General features: G+C 36.0%; 1 protein-coding gene across 4 annotated transcripts; it reads right to left on the bottom strand.

The window, feature by feature from the left end:
* Positions 1-56: 56 nt before the first annotated feature.
* On the bottom strand, positions 57-19,870 carry tbxa2r (thromboxane A2 receptor). 4 transcript variants are annotated; one of them, XM_032572910.1, is made up of 4 exons: positions 19,714-19,870; positions 11,201-11,274; positions 3,531-4,389; positions 57-1,281 (listed from the first exon to the last, which is right to left on the bottom strand). In XM_032572910.1, exons 3-4 carry the CDS (start codon positions 4,320-4,322, stop codon positions 940-942), a joined length of 1,134 nt encoding a protein of 377 aa, XP_032428801.1. In that variant the 5' UTR covers positions 4,323-4,389; positions 11,201-11,274; positions 19,714-19,870; the 3' UTR covers positions 57-939. The 4 variants fall into 4 exon arrangements, with proteins under 4 accessions (XP_032428801.1, XP_032428802.1, XP_032428800.1 ...); XM_032572911.1 differs by lacking the exon at positions 11,201-11,274; XM_032572909.1 differs by lacking the exon at positions 19,714-19,870 and having other exon boundaries at positions 11,201-11,718.
* Between the last annotated feature and the right edge of the window lie 1,543 nt (positions 19,871-21,413).

The following is a 21,413-nucleotide window of genomic DNA, read 5'->3' as shown; positions in this document are numbered from 1 at the left end:
GTAAAAATAATGTATTTTTAAGGCAGAATGACAACATTGAAGAACAAAAGACAAACCAAATTTTTAAAGATGTTTAATATTTCATGCAATGAATAAAAAGCACATTACTATCACATTGTTAAATTACACATCACTGATGGAGACAAGAAATTGAAGTATTTCTTTTTTCACTTTCACTAAAAGCACAAAGCAGAAGGTAATACTGTCAATCATGTTGGCTCATTTTTATAAACATATTCAATGTATTGGTGGTCTCTGCTTTGTGTCCTATAATTGGTTTTTTTTTCATACTAAAATGCATGTACAGAACCTCACCTCTCACCAAATGACAGCCCAACCATCATCATCCCCTCTATGACCCTGCAATCAGCGGATGTGGATGGATGGATGGATGGATGGATGGATGGATGGATGGATGGATAGATAAGAAACAGGAGAAAATATCAAGGAAGTTGTTTTTGTTGATCTGTAAAGATCAGAAAAGCTTCCTTAATGACCACTCATGTTTTGATATTTAAACATGTAATTCTCAAACTGTATAAAATCCTTTTTATGCATAATATAAAAACTTATAATATAAAAAGCAATATGTTGCTTACTGTGTCATAATAACCAACATATTAGCTGTTTATAAAATATACCAAATCTACAAGGAAAAACTGAAAAATGCCAGTTTACACATTTTATTCTTAGCTTTACATATGGTGCCAGTTGAAGTATATTTTTGAATATAGGTTATATCTCTGTACACAAGTCTTTGCATTAAGCTCATATAGTGAAAGAATAATGATATCAGACATCTTAAATATACACAGAGCCATAAGGAGATAGTTTCATGTTTGTGCAACCATGCAGGTTAATTTCATCACATTCGTCATGAAAAACAACAGCAGAGCAGACCACATTTACAGGTACACTTATGTGACTTTGCTGTAATTATCACTCAGATCCAATCAAACATGGAGAAGGTGAGGATGGTGTTATTGGAGAGGGGGGCATCACATTTGATTTTTCAGGATCCTCTGGGACATCCGTGCGCAGGTTGCTTCCCAGTGAAGACCGCGCGAATCGATGGACATTGTCACGTATAGTTGAAGACGAAGAAATGATGGAGGTACGGGACCAGTCAGAACGAGGGTTCACTCTCCTCAAAACTGACCGGCGAAACAGGATGTATACCCATGGATCTAGGATTTGGTTCCAGGTTGCAAAGCGTATACAGAGAAGCAGATATTTCACTTCAAAACCAGTTCTGGCAAAAGCTGTCTGGGCAATGAAGACCTAAAAGTTGTAGAATAGTTGGTTGGGTATAACATTGAAAAGAAAGGTCAACAGATGGATGAAAGAAAATAAGATTAATTAGAAGAGATTAAGACAAAAAATAAAGAATAAAAATTAAAAATGAGTAAGAGTTGGAAAAGTTGAAAAAAAGGAAAAAAGATGCAATTGGTTAATATTACAAATACACTCAAATCCTGAAAAATAATTATATGTGAGTTACATGCTAACTGTGTCATGTTCCCTGTGGGGTAGGAATAACAGGGAGAACATGCAAACTCCATGCAGAAAGACCCCGGGCTGGGAATTGAGCCCAGGACTTTCTTGCTGCAAGGCAACAGTGCTGCCAACTGCACCACTGTGCAGCCCCCTGATGATGATGACCTAATAAAGCTAATTTAATTCATTAAAACTAAAAGCATGTTATGCAACCTATAAAAGAGCATTTTGTGCCCAAAGCCAGAGAAGTTAAAAAAATTTTCAGATTGTTTATTTCATATTATATTGTCAGGACATAGTTTTAACAAATATGTAAAAACATTAATAAAAAAAAACACGCTGTTTATAAAAGTTACATACTGCACCTTTATCTGAGTGGGACAGAATGGAGAGTCAACTGCAATAAAATTATGATGGGACATGAGATGATGAGACTATAACATGTTGTGAGTTACATGATAGTGACATGGATGGTGGTTTGGGATTATTATCACAGCACTGTGCAAATGTACATCCATGGGTTTTAATTACAAATGGCACCGACATGCTGGTGTAACAGGCATGCTATAGCTCACAGTTAGGACATGAGGGAGTGAACAGTGACTGTTTAAGCTGTGCCATGACATTTTTGATAAATGCAATTTGTTACTCGCCTTAATTTGCACACTTTTATCATGATGTAAATCCAGGGGTCAAGTATCTGATTCCATGTGGCAATTCGAATGAAGAACAAAAGCATGCCATCACTTGCAGGGAGAGTCAGTGAACGCATCAGAATATATATCTGTGTGGGATGTTACATAACTAAGGTTAGACATGACTGCCTAACAGTACATGCTCTATTAATTAATTACCCAACACACATGGAATTTAAATAAAGGGAATTTGGACATTTTCACATAATGTCTTGGAAAATTACTAAAAGCCGATGAAATGAGTAACCTTTGAAAGCAGATTGACAAATACTTTAAAAAATGTATATATTCATCCATTGTCTACACAGGACCCCAGTCCATCAGCAACCTATCCAGACCACCACAGTATTGTATATGTTCATTATTAATATTCTCAATATGATCTAGACAATTAGTAGTGAGCTGATTTTGGTCAAAACTTGGTGCTGTTTCACAATGTGGTTGTTATTTTATAGTTTTAGTGACATTTTTGTCACAGTAGAGTCTAAAGGATTGTCAAGTGGGATGAGTTGCCCCACTGAACATACAGTAATGGTTCACATAGTGTGCATTTCCTTTAAAGGCTTGGTCTCGTTCCTTCTGAAAACCTGGAAAGTGCTAGTCAAATTAGGGATTAAAGGAACCTGTGATGCAAGATAAAACCAAATTGCTCTCAGATTCACTTGTCAAGGGGCTGCATTGTGACAAGCAAATGAAGCATAGAAAAGAATGCAAAGAAAAGAGCTTGGCTCTTTGTGAGGCCTTATTAGGGTTTAAACATCTGTAGTACTGAGTTGGAAAAACAGGACAGAAGACTTAAAGTTTAAGTCAAATCCTCTTATCTGTTTGTAGAAGCAACCTTATACTAAAATAAATTTGCAGCCATTTTATTTCACATTCAATACCTCATTATTAAGGAAGAAAAAGGAAAAGAGAAGCAAAAGAGATGGAAAATAGTCTTCTTATTAATGTTTGTTCACTAATGTTTTCCATCTGAACAGTTTGATTCCTTCATACAACAGATGTATGTATACTTACAATACACATAATTGGACTCTATATATCAATGAGGGGACAGATAAGTTGGACGGGGCTTTATTTAGGGATATCAGAGTGAAATGGGACTGGATACAAATGCCTGAATGGGGTTTATACATTTTATATGTACAAAGTTTAAAAATCATGTTTTCTTTTCCTTCCAAGTTGTCAATAATACATAGAGAAAGGCCTCCATATTTGTTCAGGAAATAAAGAATTTGAAATTGAAATAAATTGAACCAGACTCTCTTATGCAAAGACTTTGTAAATATTGAATTAGGGTCATTCTAAAAGAAAGGAGAAAAAAAGAAAACATCTTACCAGCAAGGGGCACCAGCAAACCGTCGCAATAGTCATGATTAGTATAAGCTGCAGCATCATTTCTGCCTCATGGTCTCTGCTACGCTGTCTCCTCTCTGCTCCACAGTAAACCTTGAGCAGGGTCACCACACTCACAGTGTTCAGCAAAATTGACGTTGCAATGCTGATCAGTCCAACCAGGGAGAAAAGCAGAGCGAAACCCCAGTCACTTGTCTTGGGGGTCATGTTGAGGAAACACCAGGATCCAGGAGTCTGAATGTGGTAGCTACCAAAGCCTGCTAGTGGCAGCAACGATATGCTTCCAGCGACAAACCACACCATCAGCATCATGGAAGTAGTCCTTCTCTTGGTCATTTTGGAGGAACTTGCAAATGGATGGTTGATGCCAATAAAGCGCTGGGTGGCCATGGTGGCACCAAGTAGCAGAGGGGACAATCCATAGAACACCATGGACATACCCATGAAGTTGCAAAAGTGGCAGGCAGGGTCCGACTTGCTCCAGTCAACACGTGTAACGTAAAACGAAATCACGAAGGAGCCAGTGACCAGCAGACCCATGAAGTCAGTGACTACAAGACCACCCAGGAAGATGAGGAAGAAAGAGCGCGAATGATTTTTTGTCTGCTTGAAGGATTTGATGAGGACAATAAAGGCAATTAGATTAGAGACGAGACCCAAAGTGCTGAAGGTAGCTGAGTAGTCAACTTTGTTAATGCCAGGAGAATAACTATATGGAGTGCTGGTGTTGGCGTAGCAGGATGCGGTGTGGTTTGAGTCAGTCATGATGCTCATCAGATGAAAATTCAGATCACTCAGAGATGTAGAGATGGTACAGGCTTGCAGGAATCACTTCATTCACCTAAACAAATGAAAATGAAAGTTTTAATTCAAGACTTTACTTAAATTTTAGTTGATAAATAATTAACACAAAAGTCACCACCACTCTACAAACAAACTTTTTGGTAGGATAACTGTTGCTCTTTTTGTACAAACAAACCCCTTGTTCTACCTTTGGCTCTGTACAAAGAGTCTGGATTCTGTTGAAGTTTTACATTTTATCTAATCGCTAATATTTTAGTGGGACATGTAATGTGCCTTTCGATGACGCTTACCCAGAATTGTATGTGCAGTAAACAACCCCATGGGGTGTAGGGCTATGACAAGTCAGATTTTTGAATAATAACATGCTTATACATTACTCTTGTTCTGATTTGAACTGCACAATATTTGGAAGGGTGTCCGACATGGATTGAATGATTTTTTTCATTTCCTTAGGTGCCGTTGCAAAACTACAACCCTATAGGCAGATTGCAATTCCAGAACAGTGCAGAAAAGAACAATTTTATCTAATAACAGTAAAATAATAATAATAAAAAAAACATCCAAAGCAGCTGGCCCATTTGAAAAAGTCCTTAGTTACAACAATAGCCATCAAGAAAATAATAATTGGCAATGAGTCTTGATATGAGGGTGAAGTGTTTTTTTTTTCACTCTTCTCTGCAGAATGCAAACACGTTTGAGGGTTTCGGGGTGGTGTGCTTAATGTTGTGTCTCATCATGTCTTGAAAACTGGACTTAGACAAGGCAGGCCATTCCAAACCTGTGTTTTTATTTTTTGTGAAGGGGTTATTCACAATTGAACTTGCTGATGGTGCATGGTGAAGAGCTAGAGGAGGTGTGTCACATATGGAGGCAATTAGTTTTCAGTGCAGTCATCCAGGGTTCGATTCTCAACCTTGGAACTTTTGCTGCATGTCTTCTCCCCTTCTATCTCTGCCCATTTTCTGGCTGAAAGATGCAAATAAAGGCCATCGGTGCCATAAAAGCTTTTAAAAAGATTCATTTGCCGGTGTGCTTCAGATCTTTCTCCTGCTAAATATGCCAAATTCACTTAGACATTAAGGCAGCAAACTAATGTCCAGACAATCTCTGTCCAGGATTTTCTGGTAGAGAACAGAATTCTATTTAATTTATTTTGTGTTTACAAGCTTTGGTGTTGCTAATTAAAATTAGCTGTCCAAAATGTAATGTATTCCAGTTAATGAATGATTTAAGGAGGTGGATTGCATTTTCACACAGGGCCAGGTTGATTTGGACTGCTTTCCCCCCCACAATAAGTAAAATTTTCACTTGAAAGGTAGGGTAGCATTTTCTACTGACTCAGACAATCTTTTTCTAAAAATATTTGTTGGATTATCTGAAACATTCAAGTGTTGAGGAAAAGCAAAGACAAAAACTGGAGTCTGTAGAATAGAATAGATTAGAATGGAATCAAATAGAAATATCCTTTATTGTCCCATAATGGGAGCATTTCTGTGCAACAGCAGCTAAATGACAGGCACTAACAGCAAATAGACTCACAAAAAGATAAAAACTAAAATAATGTACAGCAAAGGGAAAATATTTGACATAAATACTGTGTAGTTATAAAAAAAAAACCCTCCACTCCAGAGGAATGTGCAACTATGATTCACTAAAAACTGCACAAAATGTGCAGGTCTGAGCAATAGACAGACTATTTCCAATTAGTGACAACAAAAAAGTGTGCAACAGTAAAGTTGTACACTTATTGATTTGGGAGCAGTGATGGCTATAAAATCTAACAGGGGGAGGAAAGATTTGCAGTTTCGCTCCTTAATCCACGTTGATTAGTTACTTTTGCAAAGTTTCAAGAAAATGCAATAAATGAAGTTCAGCCAAATTGTTTACTTTTTTCAACCATCCATTTGGAAAATATGCTTAATTCACCATTGTTTAAGTTTAGAGTGTGATCTATGTTAGTGTTTCCAAAAAATGATCTGAAAAGAATTGTCCATCACAGTTCATAAATTGTAAGGCTGCTCCCTGGTAAATAATTTATACATTTCCACATAAGGCTGATTCAGGGTAAGTAAAATAATTTATGCACTCCCCCCCACCCCCGAACATCATCTATACATAACAGCTCTCTTGTATTGCAAAGATAAAATCGTCTGGTGCAGGAGGAAGGAATTAATCAGTTGATGAAACAGGCTTTGAACTAGTTGACAGAGTAGGCACACTAAACAAATTTATCTGAAATGCAAATGTTGTAACAGTTGTAACAGTGTTTCTTTTTATGCCAGACCTGGACCTGCAATCTGAAAACATGAATAACTATTTTTTTTACTTAGAACTGGCATTGGGGTAAACATTGTTTCAGGAATTTTAGAGTTAGCAAACTGGGACAGCATCTTACAGCTTGTACAACATAGAACAGTAACATGTAACAGTAGCAGAAGGGGTCAGAAATGAGGAAGATGACAGCTTAACTAAAATACAGTGGGAAAGACACCATATCCTGACGAGAAATATATTCCTGATGGTTGGGAAACAGAAAAACAGGAAATTTATACAGAGTCACATAATTTACCTAAAATGTTGTCCCAAGTGACCCGGCATGAGCTTTCTCATTGTGTCCTTCAAGAGACTATCTTCAAGAAAATTTTAGCTTTAAGCAAATATTATTCTTCAGGGTAAATGCACATAAATAAAGAAGTAAGGTTATTTGCTCTGTCCAAAGTATTTGTTTTTCATGGATTTTGAGGACATTGATAACTAAAATAGAGAGGGAAAGATCCCACATCCTGAAAGGAAATACATTTCTGATGGTTGGGAGACAGAGAGACAGGAAATTTATACAGAGACACATAATTTGCCTAAAATGTTGGCCGAAGTGACCCGGCATGAACTTTCTCATTGTGTCCTTCAAGAGACTGTTTTCAAGAAAATTTTAGCTTTAAGCAAATATTATTCTTCAGGGTAAATGCACATAAATAAAGAAGTAAGGTTATTTGCTCTGTGCAAACTATTTCTTTTTCATGCATTTTGAGGATATTGATAACACAAAAATAAACATGGAAAGGAAATTTTTAAAATAAAAAAATCCCACTATTTAATAATAGCATTTAGCATTGCACCAACATAAAATGCAGTAGTACAATGAAGCTCGTCTAGTGACCGATGCAAGTGCCACAGAGAAAGAAGTGAATAAATGTCATAAATCAGAGAAAAATACAAATTGCAATTTATATATCACTAAACATTACACGATTTAATGAAACTGAGACCTATTGCATTATTGTAAAAAAATAAAACAAAAACAAAAAAAACACTCCCTGAGACTGATAGTGCATGACTTTAGTCCAGTGAGTCTGATCCAGGACAACAGCTCAAACACTCATTATCCCGGGTGTGTACAGTCTGTCAGAATGCTGAAAACCCACTATAAACACTTCGTCAGGTTACTAATGGCCAAACCAAAGGTGGACAGGTCCATCTATACGTGGGATTTCAAATTAGTCTTCAAACCTATTTTAGATACACATTTAAAGTAAATATATTATCATTATTTCTTTACACAATGCTTTTTAAAGCAAGATAAATTGTTAAAGGTCCAGGACCGTGCATCACTAAATGTGACACACACATGAAAAGACAAAATGTGATAAAACCAAGAAAAAGGCTAATGCAACCAAGAGCAATAAATCTTGAACTGTGAGGAATTAATGCATAACTATTGATGAAAATGTTTGACAATTGTTTCTGTAAGTGTCCAGAAATTGTCCATGAAAATACTGCTCTAAAAACACAAAGACAAAAAACATTTACAAATGTATAACTAAAACATGTGCATAGGAGTAAGACAGACTTTTCCCAGGAGCTAAAAGACAATTTTTTTGCAAAATTTGCAGCAATTATATGAACATTTTTGTGAAAAGACTACCTTGCAAACAAATTCCTCTAACGCAACACTGTCTTAAACAGGAAGTCCCTTTAAGTGTCTAGCAAATTACAAAGGCTGTGATCAATGAATGGTCAAATAATTTGAAAAACATCCTATTTATGAGAGTTTCTAATCACTGGAATGCATTTGTGTGGAACCAAATTGTTTTTTTGTTTTTTTTTTGTGTTTGTTTTTTTCCTTCCAAGTCTGTCAATTTTGTCTGTTAGTTTCCAAGAACATGCAGCAGAAACATTTGTCTTAACCTCATTTACTTTCCCGAAAGCTGTTGTTCAGCTTGCATACTTGAAAGTGGGACAAGTTCAACCACAGAGGAAACTCATCTTGTATTGTTGAGGGATAAACAAACACAAATCAGCACTTTTAGGGTCAGTTGTATCTTAATCAAGGAGGATGTAACTGTTATATGTAGAGAGTTTGATAGTATTAAATGTGTTGGTATGAATACTACTTGGGTTGCAGTGTTTTGCAGACATATTCGCCCTGGCCACCATGAACGCAAACATGTATTTTAAGTATTAATTTTGATTTTATGTCAGGCCAAATCAAATAAGTACATGTGAACTAGAGAGCTGCATCATAGTCCACATATATCTAATTTGATCTTAGAATAAATACAGTCGTTCTATGAACACCTCAGAGGTTTGTAAAAGATCAGCCATAAACAAGCAGCATCATGAAAACCAAGGAACACAACAGACAGTTCAGGGACTTCTTTACTCCTAAAAACTTGAAAGATCACAATGCTTACAAAGTTAAAATTCAATATTTTTTGCGATTTGTAAAATAACATCAAAACCACATAAAATATGATTCACATTTTCATCTTTGTATGTTTTATAGTATCAAGTATCAAACTACAGGGACTTAAAGTGTGCGTCTGACAAAAAGTTGCATACCAAACTGTTAGAAAGCAAAATTCTGTTGGTTTCCAACAGTTTGACTTCAGTCATGAACAACATTCAAAGCATATGAAAGTAACAATATGGTTATTTGCATTGTATAAATGTTTAATCCATCTAGAAAAATTAAAACTCCTCAAGTTGAGCTTAGGATCTTTTCACAAAGTGAAGCTTTGACCTCTTTTGCTAATAACATTTTGGTACAACATAAAAAGAAAAATAGCACTCTCGAAACTGCCATTAATGGGAAGTGGTCATTACCACTCACAGTCAACATATCCAGACCAACATTGTGTTTGAGAATCAGTATGGGAAAATGAGCTTTCCTCTAAAACTACCATATTTTCCGCACTATAAGGCGCACCTAAAAACCTTCAATTTTCTCAAAAGCCGAGAGTGCGCCTTATAATCCAGTGCGCCTTATATATGGACCAATATTGAGCCACAACAGGTCTCGCAACTACGGTAAGCAGCCGCCGACTTCATTTTCCCTCATAGAAGAAGAAGCGCACGGTGCACGCTGAGTTTTGTGTACAGACCCCAAAATGGCTCCTAGTAAGACACACGCTTATGACGCAAAGTTTAAGCTCAAGGCGATCAGACACGCAGTAGAACACGGGAATAGAGCAGCAGCGAGAGAATTTAACATGAACGAATCAATGGTGCGGAAGTGGATATATATTGTGATTGCACTAACGTTTGATTTACCGTAACAGTATCAGACAGTTTTTACGTGTTTATTGAATGGAGGAAAAGTTCCCCTCCACTATATGTTATACCTTGCTATTGTTAAAAGATAAACTGTGTCACAAAAATACCACGTCACTTACTTTACCTCGGGGAAAATAATAAAACGGCTGTTTATTCATTTTGGAAATGAACGGAGTTTTCAGAACGCTGGTTTGTAATCTATTAATAAAGTTTGACTGACCTATCTGACTATTTTGTTGACATTCCCTTTAGCGCAGTTCCATCTAATGGATGCATAACATAACCCCAGCCTCTACTGTAGCGTCTATTCTATGCGCCTTATAATGCGGTGCGCCTTATATATGAAAAAAGTTTTAAAATAGGCCATTCATTGAAGGTGCGCCTTATAATGTGGAAAATACGGTAATCATCAAACATATTGTGTTTCAGGTCATACGAGAATCATGAATGGTTTCCAACCACAGACAATACATATTTTCTCACAATGTCTTTATTTATTTCATTAATTTTCCACACATTGCAAAATAACAAAACATAACATAATATAGCAAATAACAAAACAAAACATAGTCAGTAAAATGAGAATAGGAATAAACAGATTCTCAAGACATCCTTTCTGCCCATTATGCATTAGTTCCTTACCCAAAAGGGACAAGGGTACAGGTGAACACTTAAATATCTTATCACTTTCCCTATAATATAATTTTTCATATTCACTCTATCAGACAAGGCTATAAACGGCAGTTTGACATTTTTTTGTTTGTTTTTTAAACTTCAGTGTGAAAATCTGTGTTTGTGTCTGCACAATCATTTGCTTTAAATTACAGGATTGATTTTCCATGGTAGCCTCTTTCACTTTGTGTTGTTAAGCATAATCAGTGATACATCAACAAAAATCTACATGACTAACCCCTCAGAAGATTTCAGACATTTTCCTTGTGATGGCAGAAATGTCTGAGAATGTACAGGTTATGTTAGGCGGTGTTCTTGTTTGATCTGCTGCTTGCTTTAATACTAAAATATCATATGAATCTAACTAACAACAAACTGTAGAAAGAGGAAGAGCACAGGTTTGTTATTCCGATATACAGTCAAATGTGTTCAGTGCTTTTTTCACATTTCCTCTACCCCTGGTTACCGACAACAACAAAACGAAAGTAAATGATAAAATATGACTGAACACATCTTGGTATAAGCATGCATACTCAAATGAAAATTCAAATAATTTAGGGTTCTATTCTGTTGAAGAGCACATAAACAAATATATTAAGTGCTAGAAAAAGAGAAAGACTTACCATAACAGAAGAGCTCTCCAGAATGTTCAGGGAAGTTTTTACTCCGCTACCCAAATCATTCCGCTCTTCTATGACTATTTACAGAAATACAAACAGTGCACACAGAAAAGTGTCAAATGGTGTGTAGCTTGTGAAAAGTCTCAGGTGATGGCTAATCTGAAAATGCAACAAAACTGCAGGGCATCAGCAGTTACTCAGAGTCATCTTCACTTCCTTTTCCTGGATGTGTTCGCTCCTGAGGCAGCTCAGATACTCATCTGTCTCATTCTGGCCACATTTCCTTTAACTTGCATCACTCCTCCCCGGAAAACAAAGGGGAAGGGCTCTGGCATTATACACAGGAAAGTTCATGTAGGGAGGAAAACATTTATCACATGCCTTTGTTAAAATGCCTAGTTCTCTACATGTGCCAGTGTTTATAAAAGGGAACATTTTATTATCTCGGCAAAGAAAACCTACAGAATATTTAGCAGTGAATGAGAAATGGGAGGCAGTAACTGTCGAATGGGGTAAAAAAAAAAAAAAAAAAAAATTCCTTTCGTTTCTATTTGAAAAGCTAGTCGAGGAATGTCAAGAATCACAACATGCACAACAAAAAAAATAAAATGATAAGTCACCATTTCCTTCCCAACAATGCATAAAATGTACCTAAAAACAGAGGAGTGAAACCAGTTTGACTGGCATGACACCAAGTGTCTGCAGTCCTTCCTGATAAGGGCATAGAAATAATGCAGGCAGTGGAACAACACAGACCATAAAAAAGTCTAGTCTGGGTTTTATCTAGTGGAGTTAACATGTAAGGTTGGGAACAACAAAAGTGCAAACAAGACTTACTTTAACATTATTCCAGAACTCTTGTTAATAGTTCTTGCTTTGCTTTCTTGATATAGTCCAACAGAATAGGATAGTAGAGATGCAAATTGTGGTTATGATAACTATGTAAATTAGATCATGCTACACAGCACTTTTCAGTTTGTCCTCCAAATGTTGATGTGTTACAGCTCAACTCCAAACCTACCAAAGAATGACATCACACCAAAGTTAACATGCTAGGAGAAGAGAATTGATTGGAGAACTAGTCCAGTCTGAACTGGGAGGAAAAGCAGCAGGATCAAAGTCATTGTTGAATGAAGCAGTTTGCCTCTCGCCATGTAGAGGACACTGCAACCTTGTGGAAGAGGGTGGTCTAGCCAGATCATGCAACAAAAAAAACCAACCTTTTTCGCCTACATACAAAACGGTATGTCTGATGATAAAACTATCACTCAGTCTGGAGATGCTTTTCTTTAGTAGGGAATGCAAAAGGTGTTTTAGCATCACAGGAGCTTGGAGGGGTGACTACAAATCCAAGCCACACTTTCATCACAGAAAATTCTAATAAAATTCATTAAAGTCTGTAAATATTTTTTTTAATATCATTATTTTCTTTATTTATCTTATCTATGTCTGTGCTTCTTCTATTATCATCAATAGCGATTTATTTATTTGCTTCATTCAAGAGAAAAAGGGCAATAAAAAAAGTTAAGATCATGAACTCAGAAAAAAAAAACTGCCCTCAAGCAGGTTTTTACTATCAGTATATGTAAATCAGAAAAACGTTCATAAGGACAAAGCGAAAGCAGGGTACAGATCTGTAAATACAGCATGGGAGTACAACAGTGGATGTATTAACTTTATTGAGCGACTTTAAGCCCTCGTCCCCTTTTCTCCTGCCTGAGTGACTGATAAAAGCTTGTTGGATGTTGAATGAAATGTGGGTGCCCAGATCGCTGCACTTTATCACACTTAAGTAAACCTTAAGACTTCATCCTCTTGGTATGTGATTGATGCTTTGTAGGGGGGAGGGAGAAAAAAACAGATGGCCTGCAGAGTGAAGCTTAGATTAAAAACAGCATGTTGAAGCATCTAGAAGGCCAGATACGAATGGGTTTTCTGCTGCTGTCACATACCATGGTACAACTGGATATCATTATCAGCTTATAATGGTACTTAGAATGCATTTAGTTTCAACTGCAATCTTCAACTGAAATGTTGTACCTACTATGTGTTTTGACCTTCTCTCCATAGTGCCAACTATTAAGTGTGCATTTTAAATTGTATAGTTTTGCTATAATTTGTGACCATTTTTATTTTCTAAATCCAGAGCACAATCAATTTAATACAATACAGTCGGATTCTTTAATTATCAAATACAGAGAATTTGAGAAAAATGTTGGTGAAATAACAGCAAAAATAAACAACAACAAAAACCTACAGATATTGTGACACACAGACGTGTTCCATACTTGCTCAACATTTTAAAACATGGACACATTTTATTTTGTATTTTGGTATCACGTTTCAACATTTAAATGAAATATTCCCACAAACAAAAATGGATGGCAGAGCTGGCACTATGCAAATAGAGAGCTGTTCTGTTATGTCTATGTTGTAAAAACGCATACATGAAACCTGAGAATGTTTTTCTGAACCTATGCAAATTGTGGTTATGATAACTATGCAAATTAAAATCATACAATCGCACGCCTATGTAGAGTTAGAATTCATCTCTGGAAAAGTCCCTCTTTGGTTTCCCCTATCAATTTATAAAGCAAGATGTTTTTAAAAAGCCACCCTTACAAGGTATTAAAGTGATGATTTGGATTTTTAAAGTGGGATTCTGTAGAGTCAGTATCAAGAGTCAACATATTATTTGCATAAGATAGATGTATGAAGGAATTCAATTTGGAGAAAAAGAAGAAACAGTAAGAAGAACCAAACCCACTGGATAATTAAAACAGGAGCAGTTTGAGGTAGTCTTAGTTTTAAAAATGAACAGTGCTAGCTCTGTTTACAATATATATCTTTACATTAATGTAAGTTTTTATATCTACAACAACATGTGGGTTTGTGGGTAAACAATTGTGATTGTTGTGTAACCTTTGCTGCCTCTTGGTCAAGATGTCCTTAAAAAGTTTTTAATTTTAAAGGCACTTTTCTGGTTGAATAAGGGTAAAATAAAATAAAACAATTCAAATAGAACTGTTGTCTTCTTTGCTGAAGACAACACAAAAATTACCTCTGAACTCGTGAACCTTTAGGATCATTGTTTTGTCCCAGTCTTTACACACAATTAATGTCAAACCTCCCTTCAGTATTTACTGCCTGGCTTTTGCTTTTGGCTTCTGACAAAGGTTTTTCACATACTTTTAGTAAACCTTTACTAGTTTTTATTCTTACTTCATTGGTGCCAAGACAAAAGGTAATTGACTGAAACTTATGGAAGTTTTTCATGAGTAAAGTTATGAGCTCCATGGCCATTTTAGAACATTCAAGTTCCAATTGTTAGTTTGAGGTGGGAATGTAATTGCAATAGTCTGATTTTTTTGATTTTAATGATAGAAGTTGACACATCTGGCCTTGGACCAAATTTCATAAGAACATCTTCTCATTGTTGTTTAGGTTTGTCTTATTACCAAGCTTTTTGATAAAAGTTCATTTACAGAGACAAAATGGTTATCAGCTGACATTAGTCAAAAATGCACAGAACAATACCATTCTTGGCATGATGAGGTTCTGGATTTGAGTATGGATTTGATGTGGGACATCAGTATTCTGACGTCCCACCATTTGCATGCCACTGTTTCTGTCTGAACATACTTTCTTCTGTGTGCTTATGATGATAATAAGGAAGATGTTTTGAAAATTCAAAGCATTAAGCTAAACTCACCAGAATACTGTGAATTAACCAGTCTTCTGCCATGTCACCCTGACTGTTATCTCATCAGCAAATTTCAATACTGTCCTTGTCATTGTTGAAAATTGTATCTATTGTTCAACCACAGACTAGTCTGAAACTTCTCTTAACTTCACAGCAAAATTGCAAACATCAGTTTAAGTTCTTTTGTATAGTTTGCATATTAATTATGCAAACTATTTAATATAGACTTACTCCTGTTACCTCATGGTAATTCTAGAAGGTTAAATTATAATATTAGTGAACTCAGACTAACCCTTTGAAAACATTTAGGGAGATTTTCTCAGCTTTTCCCATGTTCAGGTTTTAGTAATTGCAGGACTTTAAGGCTGGAATCATTTATCACATTTTACATTTTAAGCTTACCTCTCTTCTTCATGCCTTAATAATTTATACACTTACTAGTAACTGTGAGTTGCTAATCTGGTTTGCATATAGGTATATCAATAATGATGATGATATTAATGCATTTCATTTGCTAGTGCCTCTTGAGACACCCAATAACATTTGGCAAGAAAAAAAAAAAACTAAACAAGAGTACACTAAAACACAGCAACATTTTAAATTGGATTCTGTACACATAGGCTTAAATCCCGGGGGGTCGGAGGGGTCCAGACCTCCCAATCTTGGAAAAGTCTAGAATTGTCCCTCCCAAGAAAAATCATTGAAGAAACATTTGAATTTATATAATATCAATATGAAAAGGCAAAAGAAACAAAGAACAAAATAAATCTACTATTTATCTCAGAAAAAAATAAAAATACATTTTTAAATCCCCCCCTCCCATTGTTAGAACAATGGTTCAGTCTAAAGTGTAGGAGGAGCAACAGCAGCACTGAACAGCACAGGCCTGCAGAGCTGCTGAAGGGAGGAGTTAGCTATTAGCTGTGGCTCTGCAGCACAAACATAAAACCCTTCAGTAAGTAAATACTTAAAGCAAAAGACATGTAACACCTTTTATTTACTTTCACTGCTCAATAAGAAGAAACACATTAACAATAAAGATCAGACTGCAGTTTGTTATTTTCTTACTTTGGCTGAATCATGATAAGCTGAATCTTTAGCAAAACTGCTACACTGCTTTCATAGACTTAAGCTTTTTTTTGTTAAAGGTAGCAAACATCTCATTCATATTTAACTCTTTAACTTTTAGTTAATTAGAAGAGTTTGAAACGGGAGGGAGGGACTGAGAAAGTGGACCCAGCTCAGAGTGCGAGAACTAGAGAGAACAGATAGAAAAAAAGAAAGCTGTGCTTTTATTTCTCACCGTCTTCAACGTTGAGCCTTTCGAACCAAAAAATTAAATCTGAATATTTTTCTATATAAACCCTGGTGCTTTAAATGTTACGTTTAAGTTATAATACTCTCCAAATATTCATTTCTATCTACCTGTTGGTTCTCCATCACTCAGGACATGTCAAAACCAAAAAAGGTTTAAAAATAAAGCAACTTAAGTTATAATTTAAACAGCCCATAACTTGTATTGGGAGCCATTTCAGTAAATCAATGTTTATGAGGAATTTTATTAAGAGCAGTTACTCATTAAAGCTTTTTTATTTAGAACCTTAAATTTTTGTAAAGGTGTAGCAGAGATTAGATCAATGAGACTGAACAAAACTCGCATAGAAGCAAAATTTGAAGTTTAGTTTTATTTCTCAATAGGTTGCTTACTGAGAATAACACGTTTGATATATATTACTAATCATTTTTGATCCTGCAGCTTGAATGCAGGATCATTCAAGCTGCAATGTGAAATGCAACCACATTTTACGTTGCATTTCACAGTAACTTTGCCGACCCCCCCAAACTTGGTCTTAAGAAATTTTCCTGTTTATGGTCCCCCCAATAATGAGATGGGATTTACGCCCTTGTCTGTATGTGACCAGAAGCCAGTGAAGTTGTTGTAGAACTGGGGTGATGTTTGAAAATAAGAGGATTTTAGTAATGCTATGGGCAGCTGAATTCTGGGCAATTTGAGGTTCTGGAGGGATTAGTGAGAGAGACCAAAGAGACTAACAATTAACAATTCATGAAATTGCAAGACTGTGGACCAGGATGGAAAGAGAAAATGGGGAAAGGGAACAATGTAGTTGGTTGATGTTACAATGAAAGAAGTATGCAGCTCTGATAATCATGATGACACCCACTCTTAACCTGAGGGCAGGGAGAAACCAATGAGCTGTCATTATACAAATTGAAATTGTTGACTTTGGATAGGGTGGATTTTGTGCCATACGCAGTGCCCTTATCACTGCTTAGGTTAAGTAAGTTTGATGCAAACCAGGGAAGAGTGGGATCAGAAGGATTTCGGTTGGATGAACTGAGAATGGCCTGAAAGACATGATTGAAACCAGTCAAAGGGTGTGTGGTTAATGCCAATGGATAAAAGCCTATGAAAAAGAATACTGTGGGAGACAAAGTAAAAAGCTGCACTCAAATCAAGTAGAATGAGAAACCAGACCAGAATCTATGGCCATGGGAAGAACATTAGTAAATCTCAGGTGAGCAGATTCTATGCTATACGCAGGGCAGAAACCAGAAAAGAATTGTTGTAGGAGACTCTTATCAGTTAAATGAAGAAAGAGTCGTGAAGCAACGTTTTTTTCAAGGATTTTGGAGACAAATGGAAGGTTGTAAATGGGACAGATAACTGAAATTGATTGAATTATATCCATGTTTTTTTAATATTAGTGTTTTGAAAATAGCTTGAACAATTCCAGCTGAAAGAGAGAAATAATGACAGAAGTAACCAAAAGAAGAGCTAAAATGTAGTACTTTGCAAGAGGTCTTGGAATATGATGTAATGAATATGTGGAGGGCTTGGATTGCTGGATGATGTTTTGTATTAATTTATCAAACAGCATTTATCCATAGCATTTATTATGAGCATACAACATGGACGTCTTTTTATCACTGCAATGGAGTTTCATAAGAATGTATTTAAATATTTATACCTTTTCAGCTGCAATGTGACTCATAGTAAATCACTTTCTGGCAAAGCAACAGCCATATCAGCAAATCTCACAAATTCACTACTTTGTCAACACAGACACATGGTATTCACCGTGCTATTTCATTAATGTGGCCATGTTTGATACTTATTGAAATTCAGTCAGCAAAATGAATGCAGATTTTATATTGTCATCTGAATTTAAACCACAGTACAACAAAAAAAAATTAATTGAACTGTAATGTAATTTTATTCCATTATATTCAATTCAAAGTTGCTGTAATTCATGCAATTTTATAAAATAAAAATTATTTTTTTGTGGAAAATCATTGTTAGTGCAAGTTCATGAAAAAAAAACAAAAAAACATTTATCACTCCACAAGCTATTGTGGAGTCTTAAAGGTTTTTTGTTAGACCGCTGTTTTCTATACCTCCTCAGACATGCCTGACATGTTTCGATGGAATGCTTCCGTCTTCATCACAGGAGTTACACTCCTTAGGCTGTTTCAGTGAGAAAGATACAGTCACTGACTCATTTAAGCAGGCGACACTGGATTTTTATGCAGAATAAAGCAGCACCACCTATAATTATGTGACTACCTCAAGTTTATGATCTGAACTCACAGAGCAAGTTTCAATAAACATTCGCAGCACTTTTGAACCAGAAAAGCAGTGGTTATCTGTTGCAATTTTAGATAAAGCACTTAAACCTATCAAAAAAATAACAATTGCACACCATTGCCTTCCTGCACTAATCTGGGCGTTGTTCCCTTCACTTGGATTCCCCCATAGATTTTCTACCGGGCAAATCAGTGAACAGAAGAAGATGTGAACAATGACATCTATTTTGTGCGCTGTTTGAGAATTGTAGTCTGCTTGTAGTTTTAGCAATGGCAGTGGAGGAAGTGAACTAAGCCGTTCAGACTGTGTTGGTTAAATATTGAATTAATATTAACAGCCACCTAGTTCGGCTCAACCATCGCAGTGCTGGATGGTTGTCCACAGCACAAGCAATTTTTGGTAAGCTTCATGTATGAATGATGCATTACATACGTCAAGGGCAAACATTAGCAATTGGATTAAATTTAAAACCTCAACACAGTTGAGGAAGCAATCGTTTCTCAACATCAGGCTACCAATCCTCTCAACTAGCCAAGAAAACAAACAAAAGGGAGCAACTCAATTTATTCAATAGCATAGCTTATGTTTCGATTCTACTTATTTATCTGGATGTTTCTGATAACATTCAATATGTATTCAGTTTTGCATTTGTAATTCTTAACTTGACATTAAAATGTTGTGTAATGTGACCACTTTAATTCAATCAGACCTGAGAAAATGAATCAAACTCTGATCTAATGCCATTTTTATTGTTTAATTTCTGCACTGTCATTCACCATCAGACCGCATTATTTGACTCAGGAGTGTTGAAGAAGAGACACATCTAAAAGTTGCGGGACACCAGCTCTGGAGTGACGGATTTCAGGACTCCTGCCTTAGACCATCTCAAAAAATTTAAATTACTGGAATATATATTTATATAAAGACTCATATCAATATTGTTCAAGTTACAGGGTTCAGCTTCAAATAGATGTCGCATGTAGAAAACAAATTTATTCTGGTGTATATCAACATATTATGTACAAAGTTAATGGGTATACTTTGCCCATTAAAAATGAGCAAAGTACACATAGAAACAAATGCACACAGTATAATGCCTTTTGACGACATGAACAGACCCGTCGAGTAACATGATCGGTATCTCTGCTGTTTTGTGCGTGTGCCAATGATTTGAGAAGGAAAGCTTGTGGTTGATATGAAACTTACCAAACTGCTGTGATTGAAAATATCTTCCTGGATGGAGAACTAAAAATTAGTCCGTTATACACAGATAAAAGATAAAAATATGATAGCACAAAAAACGACCAGAGGAGTTGCCACCGACTTCTTTTCCAGCACACCTAGAAACACAACTGAAAGAAAAAATGTGCTCCTACGTCATTCTCAAACATCTGTGAAGACATGCTGAAGCAGGAATTGTAAGTTACTTACATTTACACAGGCAGCTTCTTCTGGTGTCTTCTCTCAGTGAGTCAGCAGACGTCACACACCAAGAGCAGCAAGTAATAGTAAAGCAGCAACTATTGATGAAGACTATGTATTTTAGATTTGTTTTTATTTGCTGTTTTAGTCAATAAACATGACATGTAAAATAAATGTGTCAGAATCAATTGGCACATGTATAATTGTTCCTGATGTCTCCAGGTTTTTTGACTGAAGAACGAGCAGAGTAATGTCCAATATATAAAGCTTTACCATTTAAAATATTATATTTATTTTTTACATAAATATGCTAAGTAGATAAGGTGAGTGAAAAAATGTACCTAAAACGTATGCAATCTGTTTTGAAAAAGTGTTTTCTTAAAGCCATAGTGTGTAACTTCTTTACAGAATGATTTCTACATATTTGTTCAAGCTGTCACCATCTCTAAAAATATCTCAGATGATCTCCTCCACCTCCTCCCCGAACAATTATTGCCTTTTGAAGAAATGCACCAATCAGTCAGAGCCAGGTGAAAGGTCTTAATGTCCTTGCTCAATCTCATGTACTTGCTGCTAAATATGATAGTGGGGAGAAACAACTTACCATTACAGGAAAACCACTTATCTGCTGTCAAAGGTTGTGCTAACAAGTCTGAACATTCACAACAAAATCTGCTGACGGGAAAAGCTGTAGCGGTAGCAGAGAGCAAGAGGGGGAGAGAGATGAGCAAAGCCACAACAGATTGTGATTGACAGTGCTAAGACCCGCCTCCTTACTTTGATTGGTTGTTTCTAGTTTGCCCTGCGAGAAGGCAAAGGAGCTAGATTTTTTTCACAGATTATCTGTTTCATACCATACTGTCACGACATAGAGACAGTTTCAACAAATGTGTAAACTTTTTTTTAATTTTTTTTTAGAAAAGTTACTTACTGCAGCTTTATTGCTACATATTGAATAAAAATGACTACATTATGAAAAAATATAGAGGTTCAGAGCATGTACTTTTAAATGACAACATTAAAAGTACATAACAGCTAAAAGGCTCAGATAACTAAAAGTAGCTGTCATTGTTATTTCAGTGGCACAGAGATAGCGATAAGTAATAGCACTGTCTCTCCCACGGTGCCTTTACTTTGCTATGTGATTATATAATTAAAAAATATCAACAAACATAAATAAGCAAACATAAACCAGACAGCTTAAAGTCTAATTCTCATTCATCTGAAACTGGATTTGGAGGGTCACAATTAAATGGACCCTCAGACCCTCAGTGACTGGTGGATGTCATCTCTCCATCCACCAGTCACTGGTAGCCAATGATTGGTAGCGAGCCAGTGACTTGACACCAAATGATTTTAAATATTCACTATCACCATTTCCCCACTTCTTATATGTGCTGGTGTTTTGAAAACATATTACTTATGGTTTAAAAGTGAAGAAGTAAAGGGGATTTTGTTCAACATCAAATCTTGTCATACTGTGG

This window comes from Xiphophorus hellerii, chromosome 9 (genome assembly GCF_003331165.1).
Source record: "Xiphophorus hellerii strain 12219 chromosome 9, Xiphophorus_hellerii-4.1, whole genome shotgun sequence".
Classification (NCBI taxonomy): domain Eukaryota; kingdom Metazoa; phylum Chordata; class Actinopteri; order Cyprinodontiformes; family Poeciliidae; genus Xiphophorus; species Xiphophorus hellerii.
Note: the sequence above shows the minus strand (reverse complement) of the source record. Positions and strands in the feature narration are given on the sequence as shown.

Bases quoted from the DNA above. Each gene is read 5' to 3' on its own strand.
- tbxa2r (XM_032572910.1), bottom strand. From the start codon at position 4,322: ATGAGCATCATGACTGACTCAAACCACACCGCATCCTGCTACGCCAAC. The intron at 1,282-3,530 runs GTAAGATGTTTT...TACAACTTTTAG, and splicing joins TTTGCTGGTGCCCCTTGCTG to GTCTTCATTGCCCAGACAGC.